Source organism: Peromyscus leucopus, chromosome 4, assembly GCF_004664715.2.
Source record: "Peromyscus leucopus breed LL Stock chromosome 4, UCI_PerLeu_2.1, whole genome shotgun sequence".
Classification (NCBI taxonomy): Eukaryota; Metazoa; Chordata; class Mammalia; order Rodentia; family Cricetidae; genus Peromyscus; species Peromyscus leucopus.
In genome coordinates this window covers 94,231,385-94,249,080 of record NC_051066.1, presented here as the reverse complement: position 1 = coordinate 94,249,080, position 17,696 = coordinate 94,231,385, and the positions used below count along the sequence as shown (strand labels likewise).

At 48.1% G+C, this 17,696-nt stretch overlaps 1 protein-coding gene across 1 annotated transcript; it reads right to left on the bottom strand.

The window, feature by feature from the left end:
• Nucleotides 1-3,957: 3,957 nt before the first annotated feature.
• Knstrn (kinetochore localized astrin (SPAG5) binding protein) lies at nucleotides 3,958-17,247 on the bottom strand. The gene is made up of 9 exons (XM_028885931.2): nucleotides 16,951-17,247; nucleotides 16,760-16,851; nucleotides 13,062-13,188; nucleotides 12,000-12,047; nucleotides 11,123-11,228; nucleotides 10,892-10,985; nucleotides 8,973-9,028; nucleotides 6,493-6,567; nucleotides 3,958-4,660 (listed from the first exon to the last, which is right to left on the bottom strand). The coding sequence occupies exons 1-9, from the start codon at nucleotides 17,157-17,159 to the stop codon at nucleotides 4,529-4,531; spliced, it is 939 nt and encodes a 312-aa protein (XP_028741764.1). The 5' UTR covers nucleotides 17,160-17,247; the 3' UTR covers nucleotides 3,958-4,528.
• Between the last annotated feature and the right edge of the window lie 449 nt (nucleotides 17,248-17,696).

Genomic DNA, 17,696 nt, shown 5'->3' with positions numbered 1-17,696 from the left:
AAAGTGATATGCACAGGAGAAGGGGGCAGTGTCTGGGGAGGCAGTAGGCATGCTTAGTCAGGACCCTGACTGGAGGTGAAGCTGGGAAAGACAGTGAGAAAGCCTAGACCAAGACAGTGAGTGTCACAGAGTACTGGGCTGCAGGTGCTGGCGTTGGCAGGTAATGGATCTCTAAGTAAAGTGGGCGTGAGAGAAACATTTGTGTGGGAAATCCCTTTCCAAGTGGTCGGTCATATGTTGATTGGTTGGGTTCCTCCTTGTGTTTTATACAAAAGAGAATTGATAAAACGTGGTTTTTGGTTTTTTTAAAAATTTAAAGTGATATCCATGAAAGTTATCAAAATTAGACCCATTATTTTATATGTTAACTAAATAAGAATGAGACCTGGGATGGTGACACAGGCAGAGGCAGGAGGATCTCTGTGAGTTCAAGGCCAGCCTGGTTTACATATCGAGTTCAAGACAGCCAGGACCTTGTCTCAACAACCAAAAAGTTGAAGGTGAGCGTTCCTAGCATGGGTGGGTGGGGAATCATGTGTTGGCAGTAAAATCATGTGCTATGTTTTGGTGTGGGGAAAGATGCTGGAATAGAAGTTGCATGGGAGATTATAAAGAGAATCTTTTGCCAAGACTGTTTTGTATTTTGTTTTATGAGACAGGGCCTTATGTAGCCCAGGCTGGCCTTGAACTTCACTGTTGTGGAATATTACTTTAACTATGTAAAGATGTGTTACACTTGTCTACGTTGTGAAACATTACTTCTATGTAACGGTGCGTTACATTTTTTTTTAAGTTTGATTTAGTTATGTATACAGTGTTCTGTCTGCATGTATGCCTGCAGGCCAGAAGAGGGCGCCAGATCTCATTACAGATGGTTGTGAGCCACTATGTGGTTGCTGGAAATTGAACTCAGGATGTCTGGAAGAGCAGCCAATGCTCTTAACCTCTGAGCCATCTCTCCAGCCCATGTTACATTTGTTAATGCTGCATTTGTTTAATTATGTGAAGATGTGCTGCTGTTTTGCCTTGCCTGCCTAAGGCACCTGATTGGTCTAATAAAAAGCTGAATGGCTAATAGCCAGACAGTAGAGGGACAGGCAGGGCTGGCAGGCAGAGAGAATAAATAAGAGGAGCAATCTAGGCTTGAGAGAGAACGAGAGGAAAGAATGAGGGAGAAATAATGGGAGACACTCAGGCCAGCCAGCTAGACAGCCGCCAGCCAGACACGGAGTAGGACACACAGAATGAAAGGTAAAAAGCCCCGAACATAGATGAAGAGAAACAGGTTAATTTAAGTTAAAGAGCTAGTGGGACAAACATAAGGCCGAGCATTCATTACTAATAAGTCTCCGTGTCATGATTTGGGAGCTGGTTTGTAGCCTAAAAGAAAGCCTGATACATCGTTGTATAACCATGGATGATTGAACTCCCAAGACTCACCTGGTTATTATCTCAACTGCCCAGCTGGCTTTCAAATGTTGCTCTTCAAGATCTAGTGTAGATGTAACCAACTGTCTTATTAAATAAGAAACACAGAAACAATGTAAAAGAGAAAGCCAAGAGGTCAGAGCTCAGAGCTAAAATCTCACCCTTCCTCCTCTGTGTCCCAGCTTCTCGAAAGAGAGCTATTCCTTTGTGTGTCAGTCGTTTCCATAGTCATTCTGCCTTCTCATTGGTTGTAAACCCAAACACATGACTGCCTCGTCACTGTCTGAATGTACAGCCCCCCTAGGTCTTAAAGGCATATGTCTCCAATGCTGGCTGTATCCCTGAACACACAGAGATCTAAGGGGATTAAAGGCGTGTGCCACCACCGCCACACTCTGTCTATGGCTCTAATAGCTCTGACCCCTGGGCAACTTTATTTATTAACATACAATCAAAATCACATTTCAGTACAATTAGAATACCACCACAATCTAGTTTACTTTCCCGCTCAGGCCTTCCGTAGCTAAACTAACTTACAACTAGTAAAGGGCCGAGCTACACCGCAGCAGCAGACACTAAGGTATTATAGCCTTTGTTATGACTTGTGTACTGCGGTGTCGTCTCAAATAGATTGCAAGGATCGTAGGCCTGACGTCAGGAACATCAGGGTGTTTTAGGTTCCTGGAATATCTAACCACGTAGGAGGTACAGATCTGATATCTAACTTTGTTGAGATCATGTTAGGTGCCCAGAGGACCTCCATGTGTCTTCTGCATCCAAGAAGGAAGAAGCGGGGTGGGGGTGGAGCACACAGATGTTGGCTGGCAGCACTAAATGGAGTCCATGGGTCACAGACCCTGTGAGAGCAGGCCAGGAGCCAACAGGGTCCCTAAACTAGAAGGAAAGCGGGGTGGCTGGGGAGGAAGCGAGGCCCCCTGAGTGAGCAGCCACCCTCTCCTCCCAAGAAGGAAATGTTATTTTTTTTGCCAGATGTCAACTACAAATTTGAGCAAACAAGTTATTTAAACTGAACATTCTGAAAATGGGCAAAGAAAGATATTACCTTTCCATTGGTTAAGTCTTTATTTAGGCCGGGTGGTGGTGGCGCACGTCTTTAATCCCAGCACTTAGGAGGCAGAGGCAGGTGGATCTCTGTGAGTTCGAGGCCAGCCTGGTCTACAGAGTGAGTTCCAGGACATCCAGGACTGTTACACAGAGAAACCCTGTCTTGGAAAAAAAAGAAAACAATCCCCTCCCCCCTCATAAAAAACCCAAAAACCAAAACCAAAGAGTATTAGTCTTCCCCTGTTTACACTATTTATAACATAATTAACAATATGAGGTTGTTTTAGCAATTTTAGTCCTTTAAGAGTGGTGGTAGTGGTGTGTGTGTGTGTGTGTGTGTGTGCGTGTGTGCGCTTTTGTTCAGCTGGTAGACAAAGACATGGAAGACAGGTTAAAAAACAACAACCAAAAAACCACTCTTTTGCAACTCAGAACTCAGTGTTGAGTATGAGTTCTGACAGACAAGCATGGAACAGGATATGTAAGACAGCTCAGGTGATGGTGTGGGCCGCCTGCTCCCATGGTGGATCCTGTTGCTGGTGAGTAGTACCCTTTGATCGCCTGTATGCACGAGCAGAGGGCACTCCTGTGAGACTGCATGGCTGTCCACTCCTCATCTGAATTCTGCATACCATTCAGGACTTCAGCACAGCCTCGGAAGGATCACTCACCAAAGGAGCAGATGTGTAGCACAAAGGAACCCGGAATGCACTGTTCTACAGCCATCCCTCCTTGCATATGGTGAATGTGTGTTGCTTTATTTACTGTGTGATAGTCCTTATTTGGGCCTTTATTTTAGAAACTATTTTATATATTTGAAAAAGAAAGAAAAAAAAAATAAGCATGGAGCATCTTGGCTTCGCTGGGGATGGGGACTCCGGGCATCCTCAGTGGTTTTGAGGGATACATTAGGCAAGTTTGGTGAAGACAGCAGAAGACACAAAAACGACGGCAGGTGGCCAAAGCAACGGCTGGCACATTTCCGTTAAGAAAGAAAACATGCCGACACTTTCGTTGACCCCAACGGAGAGACTCCCAGGGGTGCTGGGCCACAGACCACAGGCCCTATGGGGTGAGGCTCTGGGTGGGCTGTGATAGACAAACTGCAGACATACACAGGACAAAGGCAGCAGCTGGCCCCAAACACGGTGACTACAGCAAGGCACACACTGCAGAACTAACAGTCCTGGAAGGCACAAGCATCTAAGGATGGAGGACAAAATACCCGGGGTAAATCAGGTACCTTGACCTTACCCCAGCATGCTCAACTCATCTGTCTAGACTAAAGTGTTACTTAATCCTTCCTCCTTCCTTTTTCCTCGGTTTTTTTTTTTTTTGAGATAGGATCTCTGCAGCCTTGGCTAGCCTCTAACTCAAGGCAATCCTCCTGCCTCAGCTTCCCAAGTTCTAGGATTATGGACATAAGCCATCATGCTGGGCTAAAAAGGCGATTTCACTCCTCAGTGTTAGTCAGAATAGCAATATTCACATGAGTGTTTATTTCAAAAGCTGTACTTAAAAAGCTCCAGGTACTATTTATTTCAGGTAGGTGTTACTTTGCATACCTCACCCCATTCATTAAGCCAAAAAAACTTCAAGAATTTCAAATTCACAATTAGCTCAACCTGATGGACAAAGAAGGGGACAGCATGGTTCTCAGTGACATCTCCTCTACAGTGCATGTGCTATCGTGTGAAGGCTTTCTCCCCATGCTTCCAAGTAAGAGCCGCTAGCTTCTCCAAGGTGGCTGGTTTAACATCCTGGTTCTAAGGGTCTCTGTTGCTCAGGAGGTGGAGTCAAGTTTCCAGGTCCCTCTCTTGCAGGCCTCCATCGGCAATTCGTGAGGCTCAGGTGAGCTGAGCAATCTGAAGGTGGGCAGCGTGCTTAAGGAGGAAGCCCACTCCAGCATAACTGCCCTTAGGATTTACTGCTGCAGAAGGTCGGTTTGTATAAGGGATAGAGTCCTTGAAGACATCCTAAGTGGCTTCCTCTGGAGTTTACCCCAGGAAGAAGCCGTCTGGCCACTTGCCTTATATTACATTTCTAAAAGCTGCTCCATTTCCTCCAGGACTATTGTGAAGTCACTGGCTTGGTCCTTACAAAAGGTCTGCTGCTCCAGGAACTGCACCCTTTCTTCTTCTTTCAACTTCAACTTCGCCTTCAAGGCCTGCAAGGGAAGGCATTCCAAAGGAAAACCCACACAAAACTCTGGCCTCAGAAAGACGGCACCCGAACCAGAACATGACACAGAGGAAGACCACCCAACACCAGACACCCCACTCCTACCTTGGGATTTATCTGTGCTGGTCTGGGGAATGTTTTCACTCCTGTATTTAAACTAGAGCAATGAAAACCTCCATGTCTCCTGCCCCATGCTTTATCTAGGCAATCTAAAGTTGTCCGGACCCAAGAATCTGTTTATTGTTAAGACAGGGTCTCACTATGTAGACCAGACTTCAAACTTAGAGAGCCTCCTGCCTCTGTGGTAAAAGGCATGTGCCACCATGCCTGGCTTCTAAGGTTTTTTTTTTTTCTTTTTAGTTTGTGTGTGCGTGCGTGCGCGCGCCCCCTTGGATGCCCATGGAGAGGAGAAAAGGGCATCAGATCCCTAGAGCTGGAGTAATGGAGTTAGGAGCTGCAGGAAGCAGACCTGGGACCTCTGGAAGAGCAGCAAGCACTCTCAACTGCTGAGCCCTGGAATCTGGATGTCTTGCTCAGGTCTCTCGACATAAGCTTTCTAGCATGGATTTCACATAGTCTTAACTTTGAGCAGCCTACCGTGTGGACCACAGGAGCTGTGGAGAGTCCCCCTCCCCACCATCCCTGGGAACATTTCTGAGTCCTCAGGCACACAAAAAGAAACAACTGCGGAGGAAAAGCATCCAAAACAGAAACTGATTCAGTCCAGACTCCGGGAATTTAGTGTCGGTTTCTCACTGGTGACAAGGTGTGAGGACAGTGTGAGGTGTTATCCTTAGGGGAACTGGATTTCCTGTATTATCTGTGCAACTTTTCTATAAATCTAAAGTAATTTTAAAATAGTTTATTCAAACAAACGAATAGGAGCCAAGCATGGGGGCAGGTGAAATAGCTCAGGGGTAAACATGCCTGCCATCAGGCCTGAGGACTGCGTTTGAGTCCCATGTGCTGTGGCATGTATGGACCACATACATTCAGACACACATACACTCCCACATAACAAATAATATAAAGGCGGGGAACTGAGGTGTCTCAGTTGAGTTCCCCTGTTCTCCCAGACAACTGGAGTTGTTTTTAGCACCTAGGGCAATCAGCTCACAATTGTCTGACTCCAGCTCCAGGGGCTCTGAAGCCCTCTTATGTCTTCCACGGGTACAATATGTGTACACATGTGACATACATTCACACTGACCCATACACGTAAATAACTGTTAAAAATCAAAAATAATTAAAAAAAAAAGAGCCAGGCATGGGGGCTCACACTCATAATCCACATTTAAGGGCCGAGGGAGGAAGACTGCCCTGAGTTCAAGACCAATCTGGGATACACAGCAAGACTCTATCAAAAGAGAAGAAAAGAAAAGAGCCGGGCGGTGGTGCGCACACCTTTAATCCAGCATTTGGGAGGCAGAGGCAGGCGGATCTCTGTGAGTTCGAGGCTAGCCTGGTCTACAAAGTGAGTTCAAGGGCAGCCAAGGCTGTTACACAGAGAAACTTTGTCTCAATACAAACAAACAAAAAAGAAAAGAAGGAAGGGCGAATAGAGAGATGGCTCAACAGCTAAATGTTCTTGCAGGGACCCAGGTTCAGTTCCCAGGACCCACATGGCAGCTCACAACTGCCTGTAACTCCAGGTCCAGGGGATCTGGTGCCCTCTTAGGACCTCCGTGGGTGGGCACCTGTTTCTCAAACATACTTACACTTTGGCAACATGAACTAACCAAAAAGAAAACTAGGAATAACTTTTCCCCATCTATAACTGCGGCATGACAGCATTGCCCCGGGGTGGGTCTGCCGTACCTGTAACTCCTCCATCTGCTTCTTGGCAGTTTCATTGAAAACCTTCAGTTCATCTTGCAGAGTTTCTAGCAGCATCTGAAAGGAAAGTAGAATACATAAAGAGTTGAGTCGGGTGTGGTGGTATAAGCCTTAATCCCACACCTGGGAGGCAGAGACAGAGGGAGATCTCAGTTCAAGGCCAGCCTGGTCTACACAGTGAGTTCCAGGAATAGTGGGGGCTATGTAGTGAGACCCTATTTCAAAAGTTAGGGCCAGGGGAGAGAGAGAAAACGAATTAGATGGTGGCTACCATTCTTTCCATTCACGACAGGTACTGAGCACTGACTGAACATGCCAGGATCTCCACGGGTCCCCTTTGAGGAACCCAGCCCACCAATGAGTCAGACTCTGAATGGTGCTGCTCCTGAGAATCGTTCCTCTATACCACGGACTTCTTTCTCTAAAATTCCCTATGTCCTATTCAATCTCTTCATTTACCCAGGCAATTCCAACATCCAGACCCAAGAAGCTTGCTTTGTGACTGCAGGTTCCTTCCTTGAGACATCAAACTTATCTACTACAATGTGCTCTGTGCTGCACAGACCTTAGGAGCAAACCACCTCCGACTCAGAGGGAAGCCAGAGGTGGCTTTCTCAGATGGCACTGTGACAACTGATCTTCCTGGGGAAGAGACCAGACAAGTTTGGAAGTCTTTATGCCCAAATAAACTACCTTCCTTAGGGAAGGAACCAAAAGGAAATTATGAATTCAAACGGGCTAGACCTAGGCTTTACAGAGTTCTCAGTAAGAGAATAGGAGAGACATCTGATGAAGTGTGGAAGGTTTTTATACACGTTCTCCCTATCAAAGGTTTTCGTGTGTACACACACGGGCATGTGTGGTGTGTCTGAAGTGCTGGAGTCAACCTTAAATGTCATGTACACTAGGTCAGCATTCTACCATTGAGCTATGTCCCCAGATTCCTGTTATGTGGGTTGGTGTGTGTGTGGGGCATGTATGTATTCCTGTGGCATATGCACACATACATGCAGTTATAAAAGCTTGTGGAGGCCAGAGACTGACATCAGGTATCTTCTTTGCTTTCAGCCTTTACAAATTATTTTTATTATCCTTTATTATTATGTGTGTGCATGCCACAGAATGTATGCAGAGGTCATGAGACAACTCTACGGAGTGAGTTCTCTTCATCCACCTTTCCCTTCCAGAGCTCAAACTCAAATGGCGATGTTTACATAGAGGACCTTAGTCCACTGAGTCCTTCCTAAGTCATCTGAGCAGCCTTCCTAAGTCATCTGAGCAGCCTTCCCCGTCCTCGACAGTTCTAAAAACACTTATTTAATATGTGAGCACACGTGTGTGTGTGTGTGTGTGTGTGTGTGTGTGTGTGTGTGTTTGTTTGTGTGTGTGTGTGTGCACCATGGTCTGTGGGGGGGGAATGGATGGCAACTTAGGTTTTCTTCCTCCATCATGTGGGTTCTGGGGATCTATCTTGGGCTCTGAGGCTCGTAGCAAGCACCTTTACCTACTGGGCCACCTTAACAGCTCTCCACTTTTAAAAAAAGATTTATTTATCTACGTGTGGGGAGCAGGGATAATTCATACCACCATGGGGAGGTCAGAAGACAAACTGAAGAGGCAGGTTCAGGAGCTGAACTCGGGGGCTGAACTCGGGTCATCGGGCTCGACGGTGCACACACCTTTCCCCGCTAGCCCATCTCACACTTTGTTTTTTGAGACAGGGTCTCTGTGTAAAGCAGTTGGTAGGCTGGCAGGGCGATGAGCTCCAGAGCGCCACCTGTTTGCACTCCGCTACCTGCCAGCTTTCCCATGGGTGCTGGGGACGCTGTGTGGCAGGCCCTTCCTGACCCAGCCTCTCCCTAGCCCCATTCTGTGTTTTAGTATGTCTTCAGTTCAGGGTCCCTCATAGCTTCCAGTGAGGATAAAACAACCTTTCAAGTAAAATATGCTGCAAGTACACATTCCATTTCTCCTGTCTATTATCATGGACAACCTAAGCAAGCATCTTAAAATTTGCAGAGCACCAGCCTGACTCCATCTTAAGATTAAAAGCCATCTTGCTACAAGATCAAAGTAAGTTCATTCCCGCTTTGGGTAAAACTTGGTTTGACCAGGTCTTGACTCACTTTCTGGAATCTGACACCCTATACCCTGGCCCTGATAAGATGTTCTGCCCAGTAATTTTGAAATGTTCAGCCAAGTTCCTACGTAACCAAAATTCTCCTGGGAACTCCCCAGCCCTTGAAACCCCCTAGCCTTGCAGTTTTTTGGGCTATATGAACCACTGTCGTGTATGTTCAATGCTGTTTTCTCAGACCCTCCTTTAGAGAGACAGCCCTGTCTTACAGAAAAGAAAACTCGCTTAATTGGACCCAGGACTCTGGTCATGTATTTACTCTCCTTTGGTGGGAGCTGCACTGGGCCCTGGCTGAGGGGCTGCCCATCCACACCCTTGCCCTCACCATGGAGTCCGTGTGATCTGTGGCAGGTTCCCGCTGTGATGCCAGGGTCTCGTTGCCTAAAATGGATGGATACAACAAAGTCAGCCTCACATGGGAACCACACCTTAACCAAAGGGGAAAGAGCCCTCCATGGACAGGACACGCATATTTCGGAGGGATGCTTCTCAAATGCCTGTTCCGGGAGCTCTCTCCCGACCATGTCACCCCCACCTGCCCTCAGAGCTGTGATTTCTCCAGAGCTGCCTCTCCAGAGGTGCACATGGCCACAGTCTACTCTGTTCTGCTTCTCTCCGGAGAAACTTTCTCCAGAGGAAATGCATGTGTTACTTTTCATTTTGTTTACAATATACAAAACTACTTTCAAAATCTTTCAGGCCTTAAAAGTCATCATCTTTGGTAACTGTGGCGGTCTGAATGAGAAGGGCCCTCATGGGCTCATACATCGGATGTCTAGTCACCACAGAGTGGCTCTACTTAAAGATTAGGAGGCAAGGTCTTGGAGGAGGTGTGTCACTGGAGCGGGCTTTGAGGTTTCAAAAACCCATGCCAGGCCCAGTCTCTCTCTCTCTGCCTACAGATCACGACGAGCTGTCAGCTCCTGCGCCAGTGCCTGCCTGCATGCCACCATCCTTCCAACCATGATGGGGTCTTAGGCTCTGAAACTGTTAGCAAGCCCCAATGAAATACTTCCTTTTATAAAGACTTGCTCAGTCACAGTGTCTCATCACAGCAATAGGCCAGAGCCTAAGACAGTATTTGTACTCATACAGTAAAAATAGTGGGCTGGGCGTGGCATTCCCCAACTTTCAACTCCAGCACCCAGGAGGCTGAGGCAGGAAGAGTCAATGTTCAAAGTCTGCCTGCGTTACCTAGTAAGGCCTTGTCTCAAAGGCTTTGCTTCCCCCTAAAAACCTATTCTAGTACCAGGGGATTCAATATCTTCTTCTGGACTCTGAGGGCACCAGGTCTGCACGGGGTGCACATATGTATACATTTAGGCAAAACAATCATATACATAAAATAAAATCTTAAAGAAAGAAAAACATGGCTGGGTAATGGTGGCACATGCCTTTAATCCCAGCATTTGGGAGGCAGAAGCAGGTGATTTCTGTGAGTTCAAGGTCAGCTTGGGTTACAAATTAAGTTCCAGAACAGCCAGGGCTATTACACAGAAAAATCTTGTTTTGAAAAACAAAAAGAAAGAAAAAGAGAAAGACAGAAAGGAAGGAAGGAAGAAAAAGAAAAGAAAAACAAAAAACTCCCCCAAATGTCCTACACCCCTAAACAGTTCCTAAAACTGGGTCTGGGGGTATAATAAATGCTGCACGTGGCAGGCCCTGGGTTTCACCTCCAGCACAGTCAGCATTCCTTAATTCAAAGAGGCCCAAGACCCTTGCCTGGGCAGTCTCTGGCTCTTCAGTACAGCTTGAGGTGATCTCACAGTCTTTGGACAAATTCACTTTGTGGCGGGGCGGGGAGAGAATCGAACCCAGGGTCTTCCACATCCTAAGGACATGCCCTTTCACTGAGCTATACCCCACCCAGGAGTCACATGGCAGGCAGGCACTGTGAAGAAGCCGACTCAGGAACCACTGAGACAGAATCCGCCCTCCTGTCACCTGAGCAAATTACCTTGTGAGCTCCACCGCCCTGGAAAGAGACACAATGCTTCTGGTCTCCTTGCAAGGTCATACCTGCTGGCACCTAATGCGTGAATCAGGGCTCAGCTCAGAGACGTGTCTCTCAACAGTCACCTGAAATTCTATCCGTCGGGCAGAAATGGACATTTCCTAAGAACATCAGGAAACACTCAAAAATCTTTAGGGCTTGGCTAGGCAGCTCCTGCACCCACAGGGCAAAGATCCCCTGCTGCCAGCGTAGCCCCGGGAAGGGCACCCGTAGTGTGTGCCGCCTCTCACCTGGGTTGAGGCCTTTGCTCTCCAGAATTGCTAAGCAGTTATCCTGAAACTTCTCCAGGAGCTCCACCTTCTGGGTCAGGTCCTTCAGCTCTCCCTGTGGAGCGGCAACAGACAAATCAGAGCCGGCCCGAGTGGGAGGACTTCCTCGCTTGCACTCTGGGTGAGCCACAGCAGGAGTCCACCTGGTCGTCCAGGGGCCGCTGATGAGTCAGGACTCGGTGGGCTTCGTACCTGAGTCTCCATCAACTTCTGCTGCAGCTGCTTGTTGACGGCCTCCAGGAGCTGGTTCTTATCCTTCCACTCCTCCTCTGGTTTCAGCTTAGTCAACGGTTTGTAGCTAAGATAAAAGTTGTAATATGATGGGGTGGAGGGTTTAGGGGTACCTGCTACTGAGTTATTCAAGTGGGTTCCCATCCCGGCTTCCTGACAGTGGCCTGTAACCTGCAGCTCTGTTTCCTCATGTCTAGAATGAAGACAATACCCCCCTTTCAGAACATTACTGTAAGACTGAGAATCCATGGACCATGCTTAACATCTGCTGGCACACGGCAAACGTAATCATCAGCTGTCATCCTTAATATTAAATCTTCACTTTGAAGGTCCTGAGTTTTCAAAAAAAACGTGTGTGTGTGTGTGTGTGCGCGCGTGCGCGCTCGCATACACATAGCATGTATATACGTGCACGCACATGCAGAGGCCAGAGCAGGACCTGAGGAATCTTCCTTACTGCTCTCCATTTTGCTCCCTTGAGACAGGATCTCTTTCTGAATCTGAAGCTCGCCTAGACCACCAGCCAGTAAGTTCCCTGGGTCTATCTGCTTCCCCTCCTAACTCTGCAGCTCAAGGCAGGTGCGGCCATGCCCAGGTGGGATTCCAATGAGGCCTTCACACTGGCATAGCAGGCCCTCCTACCCACTGAGCCATCTCCCCAGCCCTGAAACCGTGTGTGTGTGTGTGTGTGTGTGGGTGTGGGGGTGGGGGTGGGGTGGGGGGGTTTTCTCTGCATCCACACCTGTCTCCACCCTCATCCTCTGCATCCACACCTGTCTCCACCCTCATCCTCTGCATCCTCACCTGTCTCCACCCTCGCAGCCCACCCCAGCCTCACCTCTTCTTCACGCTCTTCCTGCTGACGGTCTCTGCAGCTCTCACCTGCCTAGGAAGCAGAATCAAAGCTGATCAGAGAACCACAGTGCTGGGTGCTAGGAATAAGGTGCATCGGGGGCTCGGCTTCACTGCTGTTTTGAAACAGGGTCAGGACTCCCAATCCCCGTCTCCGCCTCTCCTGCTCTGGGAATACAGGTGTATGCCTCCATACCCGGCTTATGAGATTCGAGTTTCGGAGGAAAGAACCAGAGTACATCCAAGCACACAGGCTGCGGCCCGAGGGCCCATTCACGCTGTGGCATTTAGGATTTGTGCACAGCCAGGTGCTGCGCTGGCGCAGTCAGAGCAGTGTGGCAGAGGAAGTCTGGTTTTCTCAGGACCCTTACTGTGTCTCTTCAGAAAGAGCAACAGAGGATCCTCACAAACAGTTCAGGAGCCCCATTTTGTTTGTATGAGGCAAGCACTCCCATATTCTATTATTTTCCCTTTTAGATTTTTTTTTTTTTTTTGAGGGAGTATTTTGAGACAGAGTCTCATTATGTCGTTCTGGCTGTCCTGGAACTCACTACGTAGACCAGGCTGGTCTCAAACTCATACAGATCTGACTGCCTCTGCCTTCCAAGGGCTGGGATTACGGTGTGTACCATTATGCCTGGCTTTAGTTTTTTAATTTATTTTTATTTACTTATTTTATGTGTACGGGTGTTTTGTCTACAGGTATACAAGTGCATCAAATATGTGCCTGGTATCAACAGAAGTCAGCAGAGGATGCTGGATCCCCTAGAACTGGGTTAGGGGTGGTTGTGAGCCACCATGTGGATGCTGGGAACCAAACCAGGGTCCTCTACATGAGCAACAAGTGCTGAGCCATCTCCTTAGGCTCTGTTCCTAAACTTCTGGTGCTCAGCAATTTCTAGAAAGATTAATCTCCCCCTGTCCCTCCTCCTCTCTGCTGGAGAGTCAACCCAGGCCCTTGAACATACAAGGCAAGCACTCTGGCACTGAGCTCCAACCCCTACCTCTAGCAAGATGTTCTACCCAGACGCCAACGATCTGCTCTTACCCATTCTCTCGTCTTGCTTTGGTGGCCTTTGTAACATCAGGATCTGAACCTCCTGGATGAAGATGTCTAAACACGTCAGCTTCTTTGGACTTAACAGGTAGCTTAGAAGTAGCTCGAGTTTGTGCATCTGAAAGGGAAGACACGAGTGAACCACAGCATCACGCCTCAGCAGCGGCCTCCCCATGCCACACAGAGCCTCCTTACCAGTATCATAAGCCCTTATTTTCATACTGTCCAGTTTCAGTATAGGAACAGAAGTTGTTTCCAAAGAAAAAGACTACGCTAACTGGCTTTAGAAACTAAGATTCTTTTCTATTTTTTGACGATACAGTTCTTACTCTCTCTGAGTGGCCTTGAACTCGATATGTAGAGACTGTTCCTGACTTACAGCAATACTCGTGACTCCGCTCCAAATGCAAGGATTGCAGGTGCGCACAATTCATTACAAGTGATTGCTCAGTGTACCTGACGACACATCAAATTGACAGGCTAGAGGAATGTGAACCTGGAGGCCTATATAAGCAAAGAGCTGGAGGCAAGGCCGAGTTAGTGGGAGAACCCAGCTGGAACTGACCGTCACGAGGCTCCCATACCCACCCTCCCCAGACAACATCTAGCTGCTTTCTCTTAAGTGTTGCTTACTTTCACCAAAATGTCTTCCCAACAACATGGAGACATCTTTATGTCCTGGTGCCTAGTAAAGATCTGGCATAAGACCAAAGTTCAAGAACCAACAAATGGAATAGATGAACAGATCAGCTATACAGCCTAAGTGCCCTGTTCCTGTGAACGATCTCCCCTCCACCTTCCCTATGCCAGGCTCTTGCCCTTCTGCCACGCTTTTACTCTGTTGGGCCCTCAGTAAACTTAAGAGGTTCCTATTTGAGGTTCCTGCTGATCTCCTTACTGGGCCAGGCTGGGACTCATCCACCCCCAACACATGCCATTAGCACACAGGTCACACTAGCGTTTACATGCCACAGTACCTGTCATGCCCACCCCCAAGCTTTTCTATTTCTTTCCAGCTCAGGGGTTTCTGGATGACACTAACTTGACTCTGTTCACTGTAGAATGGCTCCTTTAAGCTGGATCTAGGTTAAAAGCCACACCAATTAAACGATTAAGTTGAAGAAATGAGGTATAAAGTACTGGATCATATTGTATTTAATAAAAATTTTATTCAAATAACTTGCTGCACAATAATTTGAAGTAAATATATAATTCCTCAGGCTAACACATTTTGTTTACAGGTACAATTTATAGGGCACCAGAACTCTAGTTTCAATACTCATAACACTATGCAAATATTAAACGGGTTCTTTGGAGGTATCTTTCAGAAAAGAAGTTACTTTGTGCTACTATCGGCCTTATCTCAAATAGTAGTAAGTTAAACACAATAATATATCTAGTCCATGTAAAAGAGTTCATAGGAAATTGAAAAAAAAAAACAAAACGAATTCATTAATTGTAATCAGCTCCAACAACCTGTTTCTGCTGAGCCCTGAGGACTGCACTGCAGGAAAAACAGTCAGTAGAATTTCACAAAGATTGTCTCCTAGAAAGGAGGCACCAGGAGAACTGGATGGCCGATGTAAAGAAGAGTGTTTGTCTTCAAACTCCTCTCCGAAAGGTCTTGCTGTAGAGCCCTGACCGGCTGGGAGGATGAGTGTGCACCAAACCCAGTTCCAATTTCTGGCTTTCTATCTCCTTTGTAGGTGAAGACTGCCTAAAATCCTTAGAACTGTTGCAGCACACGTGATCCTGAAGCTGGGACCGTGGAGAGATGAAAACCTGGGGTTTGGCTAGGAAGGCTGGCCGCTGCCAGCTGTCCAGGGACACTGTGAGGGAGGGGACAAGGCTGCAGAGGTCTGCGAGTCCTGGCTCTGAGCAGTGTGCCTCTGCTGATAAGGAGGTTTTGAGGAAAACAGGGCAAAGAAAATCACCCTTTAAACCTGGCAGAAAAGCCTACTTTCCTTCAGAGACCAATCCTGCCTACCACTGCGCTTCAACCAACCAGCTGCACGGAATTATCTGGAAAGCGATGGTAAAGGCTGCTCCGAGATCCCTCACAACAGCTGCGGGGTGCCAGGGCCATCTTCTACGCTATGATCTTGACATTAGGCGGCACAACCACTACAGACCTCACCAGATGACTTTCAACCACAAGAAAATCAACACAGACCAAGACGGAAACGCAACTACAAATTGTTATCAGTCATGCCTCCCGCCTCCTTTCAAGGTTGCCAGTAACTGGCTAGGACTGGCTCTCTCTCACTCTACTCAACACACAGCGACGGCGTGCTCAGGAGAGCCACTGTGCACCTGTGAATGGGAACAAGGGATCCCGGTGCTTTCTCCCACGATCCTACTCTTCAAATGAGGCTCTTCTCTGACAGCAAACCCACACCTGCAAGACGACCAACCCTAATCTGGAAGTAAAAAGGAGAATTGCTTAAAAAGCAATTTCTAGGCTGAAGAGATGGCTCAGCACTTAAAAGGGAGAAGAACTACTCTTCCAAGAGGACTGGATTTTGATTCCATGACCCACATCAGGTGCCTCACAACTTGCCTTTAACTCCAGCTCCAGGGAATCAAGATCCCTGACCTCCCTTGGGCACCTTATACCCACACGCACACACACCCATTTTAAAAAACAATGTCAGCCGGGCGGTGGTGGCGCACGCCTTTGATCCCAGCACTCGGAGCAGAGCAGCGATCTCTGTGAGTTCGAGCAGCCTGGCTACAAGTGAGTCCAGAAGGCGCAAAGCTACACAGAGAAACCCTGTCTCGAAAAAACCAAAAAAACAAACAAACAAAAAATGTCTTTAAAACAGAGTTCTAGAGAGGCCGGGGGCAGCGAGCCTGCAATCTCGGCATGCAGGACTTGCTGTAGGAAGATCGCTGCAAGTTAATGTTAGCAGGGCTACATAGTGAAAACCTAGCTTTAAAAAGGTAGAGATGGCTCAGTGCTTCACTGTTCTTCCAGAGGTCCTGAGTCAATTCCCAGCACCTACAAGGTGGCTCACACCCATCTGTAATGAGATCTGGTGCCCTCTTCTGGCCTGCAGGCATTCATGCAGGCAGAACACTGTATACACAATAAACAAATAAGTTTTAAAATAATAATAATAATTTAAAATAATATAGCAGGGCGGTGGTGGCGCACGCCTTTGATCCCAGCACTCGGGAGGCAGAGCCAGGCGGATCTCTGTGAGTTCGAGGCCAGCCTGGGCTACCAAGTGAGTTCCAGAAAAGGTGCAAAGCTACACAGAGAAACGCTGTCTCGAAAAACCAAAAAAAGAATAAAAAGAAAAGTGAGGCCAGGCACTGAGCATGGTGGCACATGCCTTAAATTCCAGCACCCAGGAGGCCAAGGCGGTGTCTCCGTGAGTTCGAGGCCAGCCTACATAACGACTTCCCCCACCATCACTACATCTTACAAAAAAGCTATTCCTTAAACCACAACCAACAATTTGGATCTAACAGGAAAACGCAGAAGTGGGTGGGGGTCAGGGATAGGAACAGGAACTCTTTCTCAAAAGTGTTCGTCCGTAAGCATACACACAGCACAGCCTGGTTTGGGGTGAGGCGCAGGCAGGCATCAGAGCTAACCGAACGCCGCCCGAACACACACAGATTTCGATCCTCTACCCCTGGCTTAGGACACGGAGCCAGCCCGTAGCGGTGTGAGCACTCACCTGCGGGCAGGCCGCCGATCGGCATCGAGTGGGGCTGCGCGTCGCACACCGTCTTAGCACTGGCCATCGTAGCCGGGTGGCTCGGCTGGACCCTGGAAGATGCAATGGATGATTAGCCGCGCCGGGGCCCCGCCCCGCCAGCCAGCCCGTCCGCCCGCACGCAACCCAGCCCCGGGCCCGTATAGCCGAACCCCGGCGCCAGCTCCTCCCGCTCGCAGTCCTCTTCGTTTCCTTTCAAAAGAGGCTCCGCATCAACCGCCCAGCCCCCGGCAGAGCCTGCCGCCACGCTTTCAAAAGGAAACATCCGGGGGCTGGGCGAGAGGGGGCGTGGCTCCGAGTCTGTAGGCCGCCCTGTTGTACGGAAGACTGTCTCCTGCACCACGGCCTCAGGAGCCGCCATGCTGTACGGAAGGTTCCAGCCGCGCTGCCCGAACCCGCGGGTCACCACGCGGCCAGGGACGCACTCAGCAGGCTTGAATGGGGCTAGGGAGCCACTGTGTCACATTCCTGGCTGAAGGCGGAAACGTGAGCTCTCTGAACGTCCAAGTCACAATCCTCTTTATTTGTTTTTGATTGTTAAGGATCCTGCCAGGAGTACAGGTGACCTGAATAAAAACTACCGGATAGTGGGTGAAGAATGACAGAACCTACTTGAAGGACCCCAGTGGGCTGAAATACATAACAAACCCACAATCAGATTTAATTAGAAATTAAAGTTACTCATACAAAACAAAGCGGAGTTCTCAGTCGTTTCATTAAAAACACGGAGCAGCAGCCATGTATATATACTAAGAGGATAGATGGGTTGGGGAGCAAATACCAGGACTAACTTTAGTTCTGACGTCTTGGAGTTTACAGTCTAGGAAAGACACTAAACAGATAATTGCAAATACATATTTACCATCCATGGTAAGACAATGAAGGAAAAACCACAAAA

Excerpts from the sequence above, each read along its gene's own strand:
- Knstrn (XM_028885931.2), bottom strand. The coding sequence starts at position 17,159 with ATGGCGGCTCCTGAGGCCGTGGTGCAGGAGACAGTCTTCCGTACAACA. Across the intron at positions 9,029-10,891 it reads GAGCAAAGGCCTCAACCCAG|GCAACGAGACCCTGGCATCA; the intron begins GTGAGAGGCGGC and ends CATCCATTTTAG. Across the intron at positions 4,661-6,492 it reads AGCAGATGGAGGAGTTACAG|GCCTTGAAGGCGAAGTTGAA; the intron begins GTACGGCAGACC and ends CTTCCCTTGCAG.